This window comes from Neodiprion lecontei, chromosome 6 (genome assembly GCF_021901455.1).
Source record: "Neodiprion lecontei isolate iyNeoLeco1 chromosome 6, iyNeoLeco1.1, whole genome shotgun sequence".
Taxonomy (NCBI): Eukaryota; Metazoa; Arthropoda; class Insecta; order Hymenoptera; family Diprionidae; genus Neodiprion; species Neodiprion lecontei.
Window position 1 is genome coordinate 18,207,753 of NC_060265.1, and position 9,629 is coordinate 18,217,381.

The 9,629-nt window shown below is 37.3% G+C and overlaps 1 protein-coding gene across 5 annotated transcripts; it reads right to left on the reverse strand.

Moving 5' to 3' along the window:
* Positions 1-6,210: 6,210 nt before the first annotated feature.
* LOC107227030 (odorant receptor 67a-like) lies at positions 6,211-9,290 on the reverse strand. Of its 5 annotated transcripts, none has more exons than XR_006905040.1 (7): positions 8,906-9,290; positions 7,943-8,349; positions 7,694-7,793; positions 7,486-7,587; positions 7,221-7,379; positions 6,999-7,133; positions 6,211-6,469 (listed from the first exon to the last, which is right to left on the reverse strand). XR_006905040.1 is itself a non-coding variant. In XM_046743978.1 (7 exons), exons 1-7 carry the CDS (start codon positions 9,197-9,199, stop codon positions 7,077-7,079), a joined length of 1,017 nt encoding a protein of 338 aa, XP_046599934.1. In that variant the 5' UTR covers positions 9,200-9,290; the 3' UTR covers positions 6,749-7,076. The 5 variants fall into 5 exon arrangements, 2 of the variants coding, with proteins under 2 accessions (XP_046599934.1, XP_015523533.2); XR_006905039.1 differs by having other exon boundaries at positions 6,445-6,556; XM_046743978.1 differs by lacking the exon at positions 6,211-6,469 and having other exon boundaries at positions 6,749-7,133; positions 8,906-8,973; positions 9,076-9,290.
* Between the last annotated feature and the right edge of the window lie 339 nt (positions 9,291-9,629).

Genomic DNA, 9,629 nt, shown 5'->3' on the forward strand with positions numbered 1-9,629 from the left:
AAAAAAATAGCGTCTGAAGGGGAACGATTTTACTCCTCTAAATTATGTCTAAAAAAAGTCCAAAACAGATTGATAATCAGTATAAAAAACTGTAGAGGCGTAAGGAGGATCTTTTTTTCGTTTGAAATTAACGAAATGGCGACCATTTAAAAATTGAGTGTCAAATTGAGCCTCTTTTTATGACAGTTTTTCTTTCGTAAAAGTATGATATTTCTAAATGAAAAAAAAGTTTCAATATGACGCGAAGGAATAGTGTGAAGAATGATGTGGCAAAGTTTGAACCAGGTAGCTTGAAAACTTTTCGTTTAAGATCTTTCACCATTTTGAAAAACGACAGTGTGGAATCAAATGTAATAAAATTTAAGTGGAATGAATGAACATATGAAAACTTTTATACTACGAATGGTGCAGAAAAAAATATTTTCAAAAAATTTTACACCGAGATGGTCCCTTAATTACAAATGCCCTGAAGCAGATTATTCTATGGTACTACAATGAAAAAAAAATACGATTGATGTAACTCGCATAATGCCGACCCTGTCAATTTTTCTAGCTTCAGGTAGATCGAACGATTGCGATTTTATTTTCACAGTTCCTAGCAGAACATCCATTCCTACACTACTTGCAAAATCTTATCCCTATGTCGATGCAACTTATTTTATACCATATCATCTTAACCCGCTGTGATCACGGGGTCCGTGGGACCCCAAGATAGTTTACGGGTACGTAGCTTGGAACTTACTACTTAAAATATAATCTGTGTCACTATCTGTAATCACTAAGAAATATTACTAGACAGATCTAACGGTTGTAAGGTTTGGTGTTGCTTTAGTGAGCCTGTAGCAATCGATTCCATTTATACAGACGTATTTTCCCGGGATCCAAAATCTCCCGGTGTGATTAGTACGTCAGAAAATTGTGTAAAAGTGTTGGCTTGGAATTGCATTTTTTTATTTTTTTTATTTTTTCATATAAGTACTACTGAATTGAAAGGTAAAGGTAACTACAAAAAAAACTGCAGGATTTTTTTTATTTACGATATCAAAAAGGAAACTTGCACAGTCTCCGAAATTGGAGCATCGCTGAAGCGCTGAAGAAGACGAAATGCACCAAATTTTTCATTTACGCCCAAAAATTGATGAGGCCGATTTTGAAACGGAAGATCATATTTCAGAGGAGTTAGGCCCTTCAGGGTCTGATGAGGCAACGGACGAAGGAATGGAATCTGTGAAATATTCAGGTATTGATTATTTACATAGTTATTAAAAAAATTCCTCATATCTGAATTAAAGAAATGATTTAATCACCTACCGCATCACAAATCCTGTTTTTGATTTCTATCTAAAAATTTGTGAATTCAATCTTCAAAAGAAATATATTTTTTAAGTGCCAACATTGAAATTCTCTACCATTTCAAAATACAGTATCTTGGAAATATGCTCTTAAATTTTCATTAAAAAATCTATTTTCGCGCAAAAAAAATCTGTATTGCTCATTTATAATATTGAAACGTAGATTTACCGAAATAAACTGTTAGATCGTGGACAGTACACCTTATTGTATATTCAGTTGAACATTTGTGGCAAGGTTTCAGTTAGCATAGAAATAGCAACTGTTTTTCGGCGAGGGGTCGGCGAAGTGTGAACATTTTATATTTTGTTTTTTTTTTACGTTTTAATTTAAGACTGAATTTCGAATTTGAAATATTAACCGAGTTATAGCACATCGACGAGATCTCGCCGCGGATTGCGCGGTCCAAGGGCTTGCACGAGGCTTCAAAACAGGCAAGGACCGCTCCAAGGGCAGCGAAATCAGTTGAAAATTATGCTACCGAGTCCGGGTATTAATTAAACTCGACATTCACATAAATTAACTCTTCATTCCATAGCTCAGAACACAGTCATGCACAAAGTGTGCTTCGAACTATGTTAACGTCGGTGCCTGGGTTTGATAAAAGAAAAATAAATTTAAACATGTGATGTATATATATATCGATATATGTAAGTTCTCTATTGTAGAGACTTAACAATGATGATTGTTGGGCAGGGTGAGATAACCAACACGTGTTGTTGCAGTGAATAATCGCTATAATTAAAGAAATATTTAGTACAATATATATATATAACTATGACTAACTTATACCACTATACAGATCTTACCTAAATCAACACAAATTGTTGGTATTCTACAAGTTGGAAATGGGTGCGACTATGGCGCAGCATAGTTTATCCACGACTGCTCCTCTCGAGTCCAGTAGTTCGTAACGCCCACGCTAAGCCGACCAGTCCTAGGACTCACGCATATAAACGACCAACAATAAGTTTGGAGGCCGTCAAACTTACACACACACATATATATATATATATATATATATATATATATATATATATATATATATATATATCTTTATTCTCTAAAAACGCGGAAAAGAGTCGATCGATCTAGCCCAAAAATCCTTTTATCGAATTCCAAAAAATTGGACAAAAAGGTAACATAACTGTCATCATTCTTTGAGAATTTGCGATTTTTTAGCTGATAATTACGACAGCGGTAAAAAAACGATTAAAAATCCCGAAAAACCAATGCTTTTCTTATGCGAAAAAGTAAGGCTTCCTAGGCGTGGGTATATATGGAAGGAAATTTTTTTAAAAATTCGGACTTTTTTTTTGAATTATTTCGAACCAATTTGGGGGGTAAGACCATGAAAATTCGATTTTGCCCTTCTTAAGGACAGGTCTAATATATTTATCGTATAATATAAATTGTTATTTAAAAAAATCCCTCAATAGGGCTTGCAATTTTGGCGGTCAGATCGAGGCATCCCCTTAGGATACAATGGTATATATAAAACGAAAATTGATCAAGTCGATAAATAATCTATACTAATATGTGGTACTTAATTGAGTACATGAAAATTTTCTAAATATGTGTGTTATTTTACATGTGTATGAATATAGTATAAAAATAAGATTCTGCTCATTTCAGATAGTGATTTTTAAATATTCGAGAATACGCACCATTCAGATTTTCAGATTAGAGAATGCCAAGCATTACGATCAACTCATACTATGTTTCCTGAGCACGCTCGGGAATGAATATGCAGATGCGCTTTCGGATGCGTCAATTTCAGCTTGCAATATTCCGTTCTGTTCTCCTCTGTTCTACTGCACAGCGGATAAAATTACTGTTTCGGTGGAGCAGAATAGAACGGAACAGAGTAAAACAGTGCCAGTTGAAAACAGTATAAGCATACTTGAATATCGTACCTTATAAACTTTTCCTTGTTTCTATATTGCGCTGTCTGTAAATCCTTACCGATCGAATACAGTCGTTTTCCTTTTGGACTTAACTTTGACGTTCGAATGTCGTCTCCTAGCAATAAACGGCAGGACTTTTGCAATTGTTTCTTCTGTAGTGTACTTTTTGCGCGTATGTTTCCCGGGGCACATTTGTCCGGTAGGTCTTTCTCAATGTATTTTACTTGTACAGGCAGTGTCAATTGGTATTGCAGACGGCGAAGACATTTCTATCTCCATCGGTGTAATATCGATTCTTTCGTTGGATGCCTATACATTCTTGCGTACAGAAGGTATACCAGGTAAAGGTACGGTATATTCTAGAATCTCTCGAATAGTTACTCATTTGCGATAGTTGATCGATAAAGACACTGCACTCGGTGATATCTTTTCCAACGTGACTTGCCTTGAGTGGATTACGTGTGGCATATTGGTAGATTTCTTTGAGGTTTCAGCTTCAATTGTAGGCGAACGGTCAGGAAGACGAATTAGTGTATCGATCGCGTTGCGTTTTAAACGAGGCAAACGAGGCTGTACGTTTTAACCCAAGCGTTGACTTCAAAATGGCAATGACAAACGCAGTAACAACCTTTTCGGATTTCGTCGTAATTGATAAGGCTTAGCTTCGGATTTCGTACAACTTGTATCCACTGACTGCCTCGAATCTTTCGGAAAAATATGGCTCTTCGCCAAACGCATTGATATGCCATCAGGAACAACACAGCGTTGCTTGTCCGTACTACTGTTCACTAATTATGGATCTACAATTCGCAAACTTCATGCACTGAAGAATTATTAAATCGGTAATGTATTGTACAATACGAATATGGAAGAAGTATTTCATAGCATGCTGGTTATAATTGTATAGTTTAAAAAGAACCCTTCGTAGTTCGCGTCTGTCCAACACGTACGAAATTTCACAAGAATTAGCCCTGTAGAATAACAAAATCTCACTGATTTTACCTGATTTTCAATAAACATAGTTTGTGGGGATTCTTCAATGACTGATTTTAATTAATATACGACGGACGTTAGAAAAATTTGTTATACTGAAAATACAATAATATCCGACAGCAGGAATGCAGCATTAGCGGGCTGGAACTATCAATGAAATATGTAGTGAAGACTAAATTCATACAAACCTATGTAGCCACACATCGGATCGTGGGTAATGCATACGTTCGACGTTAATAATTCTACTCGCGTTGATACCATTATTCGCAGGGAATTGAATTCTGGAACAAATTTGAGGACTCGTTTTAAGTTGGGATTGATGTTTCATGAAACCTCGCAGATATTACGTATATTATGAAGCCTGCATCACAATGATTGAAGCGGTATGTATTTTATTAATTTTTACGTACCTTTCAATTCAATTGTGTTAGGACCGGCTTCGAGCTTCGAACCGAACTATGCCGATTCACGGTCACGCACGCGTTAGAACGAAGCGGAGCTCATCTAAAATTCGTTGTCGAACATAGATTCACTACGAGAATAAATTCATTTGTAAATTTCAAAGACAGAGTAAAGGGAAATAGGATGATGGGGAATTTTTTTGGTTAGTCAATTTAAATGATAGAATAAATTAGAGTCACAAAAATTTTACTTATAAAAGAAATCTAATAGTAGAACCAATGAATTCTACGTAATATCTTTATATTGTTTTATTTAGCTTTTCTTTTATAAGATCTTTTGGAACCGTTTTGTTTCATGTCTAGTTTGTATTCTGAATTTGCTTCATTAAAACTGTTGTTAAAATCAACGCATCTGTTTGCGTGATTGCGATTACTTATCATATTAATCGATATCTAGTAGGCTAACAGACGGCGAGGAGTGAAATCTAGAGTTGTGTGCGGCACTGAGTGACGCGTGTCCAGGAACGATACCTGGTGATCCTTTCGCCCGAAAGACAACGACGGTTCATCACACTGGTCTGTAGTTTTAGATTGCCGTAATCAAATTAGACAGGAACGTCAGCTACGGCTTTCTGCAACCCTAGTCTTAGGAGGAATGCGGCTCTGGTGAACACTGGAGTCAGTGAAATAGACGAAAGCACTGGGGCAACTTCGCGTCTTCTAAAAAGAGAGCAACGGCTTGAAAACCTTTGTCTCTGAAAAGGCAGCTCTGGTAACCCCCAAGTCTGCGAAAAGCATTAGATGTATCAGGATGTTTCCGTGTGGACGAGACTGATCCTTCTTTTTACCCGTAAGAGAAACTCCTTTTAATTAAATCATTCTCTCCATTTTTCAGTCGGAAGGTAAAGACATGAACAATAACGTGGTGTTCCCACAAGTCGAAGGCTTCGAGGAAACCGCACACGTTACGGTACAGAGCAACATGTCCATGATTTCAACATTGTCCTATATTGCTTGTGCCCTTCGATTCAAACCTCGATCCGATGCGTTCACGATAATCTCCGTTACAGCTGCACTTCTGGGTTAAATTTTCAAAATCACACCGATAAAAGAAATTTTTCTGGAAAAAATGTTGCCAACCTTTGAAAGCTTCTTAAGGCTCGTACCGCACGCTGAACACTAATAAAAGTCTGAGCAAGATTTATTGAAAATACCTAGTAGATACGAATACATCAAGGAACCGAATCGTAAAAAAGCAAAGCGAAATCCCTAGTGGAAGCAATTTGCAAATTCAACATCGGAGGCGCAGGTTTGACGGAAAGCATCGCGAACGCGTCGGGTTTAGGTTTCAATCGGAAATCACAAGTGATGAAAATTTGGTAAACCGAGGAAAACGGGAAATATTGGGGATTTTGTTTCGTAAGGATAAATCGGGGAAGGTCAGAAAATTTGTTAAAATGCTTGAAATATTTCTTGGACATTCCGCAAAATATAATGTTCAATGCGATCTTCCAATTATATTCAACTAATTCCAATAATGTAAATTGCATTTTACAATTTTCGTAAGAATTTCGGATTTTATTTTATTTACTGTGATTGCTCAATTATTATCACTATTTATTTTCACATACCGAGAGGAACGGTGAAGCTTAGATGATTGAGCCATTGACTGCGTATATGGGAGCTTTATCGTTTTATCACGCAGGCTGGCCATCTCAAGCTTCAGCATTCAAACTTAACTCAGGGGAATTGTTCAGGTGATGCAAATTTCTTTAAGTTGAGTAGGTATCGAGTAGTTGATGTAGCGATTTGGGAGTGCTACGAGTCATGATAGCAAAGCTATTTCAATTCACCACTTGACACGGGGAATTTGACATATTACGACTTGTTCGTTGGCTCCCCTGCCTTGCAGACGAAAAATATGACCACGTTACGATTTCACCGAACAAGAGCGTACAATTATTTTGCCTACGAGCAGTCTTTCAGCCTGCTAAGTTTTACCGTTTCCTTTTGATAAATGGCAATGGTAATGTATAAATTGATATTTTTTCATTATTCGAACAATATAATTGATTTATTAGTTGGATATTGGTGACAAAGTGTGTTTACATTCCAACACTAAAAATTTCACATAGGCTACATGTGAGGCAAGCGAATAATAATAATAATAATAATAATTTGATATGTTTATAAAGGAAATAAAATACTCTACAATTCAAAAACACGCTGAGAATGATACTTCACGATTTCGTTTGATCCAGGAAGTGACGCATATCGATTTAAACTTGGCAAATTCTACCATTTTATGCAATAATATATTCCGATTTCTCAGATTCTGTGACATTACCTATGGTATTTTCCGCTAAATGTTTACATAGCGTAAACGCCCTCACGACGGTATTTAATCATTCTTAGTTTACCGCCATTAGCCATCAGCTATTGCACGTAGCGTTGTGAGGTATGAAAAACTTGCCGACATAGTCTGAAAACGATAATAACAGAAGGTGATGAAAACACGAGGACGCGGTATCGAGTATTCAAAATCGCACCAAAAGGCACGAGCACTTACAGATCCATAAAACGCAAGCGATAATATTGGAAGTAGACCGTCAACATAAATAACAACTGGTTGTTGCGATCGTTGCATAATCGACAGCATGTTTCTAAGCATTGTTGGTGATTTGCCGATCCAATCGCTGTTGAAAACAGAGGCGCCTACTTCTTCGCTCTAGGCGTTGAAACAATCAAGTATGAAGGGTTAGCTTCCGGTACGGAATATACGACGACTCTGATTTTTATGACATGTTTATTTTTATTCTTTTTCTCGTACTCACCACTTTGATCAAATGGTCCGCAGGCCATGAAAATAAAAGAAGCTCCATTGCCGATACTAACTCAAAGAAAATGAACTTTACCACGTCGTATTTACCCGGGCGCTGTAATTTCATTTCTCGTTTCAAATATAAAATAAAAATCGATGTTATCAGTCACCCAATTTTCCAAGTATTACGGAGCAAAGAATATTTCGCAGCTCAGCCTTACCCGAATAATTACGAAACCTCCGGTTGTGACGGCAAACATGGCGATGCTCGTAATTTCTACGGCTATAATACGAGTACTGGCCGTCAAATTCTCCGTATATCTGAAATAAAATCAACCTACAAAGGGTCTCGCCTTATAACTTTTCTCAATACATGATTATACAGAATCGTAATAGTAGTGAGCTCCCACCACGCAGAAATATACAGAACCAAAAAATCAACTACAAACATTTATTTTACTCAATTTTACCTTATTAATTTTTGATACTTCCCTACACAGCCGCGTAATTCGTTCGTGTTAGTTACTTTTTGGAACTCCAGATTTAGCAACTCAAACCTTAGGCCTGTGTACCACAATAACATGGCATACAAAATGTCTATCATGACCATGCTTCCAACTTGGAAGATGGAAATACTCTGCATAACATACATGCAGAGCCACAGCCAAGTTGAGTTCACCTCGAATGGGTAAGCAACATCACCCGGAAATGGTTGTGGCTGGAAAATAGGGCCAGCGATGAAAAATATTGGGCCGAGGATACAGCTGACAAAAACAGTCGTGTGTAAAACGAAACATCTATCGACGTAGGCCTGAATTAATTCTTTTTCCTCGCCAGTAGCTTGCTTTATGAAATTCTCCATTTCAGCTACCAAAACCTGTTCGAGAAGTTCTGCAGTTAAGGGCCTGGATGCCACTTAGGACGGTGAAGGCGAAAGATTACGTATAACTGGGGATGAATAGATAGCTATCCAAATGTGCTTGAGTAAGGCAGCCCGTATAGAAAAAAAATTTAACTGAATACAGACTTTTGATAAGCTATATGATATTAAGAGCTGACAACCAAAAGGACGTAACCCACAATTTTTTAGCATTCGATGATTTCACTGCGATAAAGGTACTAATCAACAAAACAGTGGCTTACGTCGTTTTGTTTCTCAGCCCTCGATGTAATAATATTACTAATTCGTCGATACTGATGTTACCGGATCTTTTCTTATCCGTTATAATTTATAATGCTGACCTTATAGGTCAGGTTGGGTGTTTGACCAAAACCGATTTCCACGCTATTGTACGCATGCTTGTATTTTCGTTAAACAAATTTCAGAACTGGAGCATTTCACGGCAAAATCTTTCTTCCGCGTGATTTGAATACTTATGAATTTTTAATAATACAGAACAACGGATAAAAACGCATTACTCTTTGCACCTCACCTGAAGACGAAGTCGTTCTTTCTTGCAGATTAGTATTTTCATGCATGTCGACATAAGGGCTCCCATTTCTGCCAAAATTTTTATGCATCTGTCGATATCATTTCTGTTCAAGTAGATATTGTAAATGATAGAAAGCACGTTGATTACCAGGAGAACTATTGCTAACCAACCACAAATATTATGCCGTCGGACAGCCCATTTATTCGCTCCAATCGGGGGTGGCCAGCAACAAATTGGAAGGATTGCATATTTGGTAGCAGCGATGGCAGTCTCAATCGTAACTTTGTATTTCATTGCAATCGCTCTATAACCCGATCCGTCTTTTTAAAATTTGCCTTATAGTTCAGCTATGGATTGCTGCTACGGCAGAACTCGCGGAACTCTATTGAGGTTCGACAAGGAATGACAGCACCAGCTTTCTGGTTCCAAAGCGATTAAGCCAATAATTCGATCTATGAATAGCTCCTTTCCTGTGATTGGTCTGGCCCTGTCAGAGGAAGGGAGGTACCTGCACCTTGCTTCATAGCAATTACACACGTTACAGTCACACTGGAGTCGTTATGATAGATAATACTGGGTTTAATTAGTTTAAGTGTTGCCAATTTGAGTCTACGCAAGCATATAGAATGACTCGATTAAATTGAATGTGTAGTAGCTCTAATTGCGAGGTCGGCCATCGATGGATCTTATTACAAAGACGAGATTGAGTTTTGACCATATATAT

What these genes read in the sequence shown, in the direction of transcription:
- LOC107227030 (XM_015668047.2), bottom strand. Translation starts at nt 9,199, where the DNA reads ATGAAATACAAAGTTACGATTGAGACTGCCATCGCTGCTACCAAATAT. An exon ending in AAGTATCAAAAATTAATAAG is followed by an intron (nt 7,794 to 7,942) that starts GTAAAATTGAGT and finishes ATTTTATTTCAG; the next exon opens with ATATACGGAGAATTTGACGG. An exon ending in CGGACCATTTGATCAAAGTG is followed by an intron (nt 7,380 to 7,485) that starts GTGAGTACGAGA and finishes TTCAACGCCTAG; the next exon opens with AGCGAAGAAGTAGGCGCCTC.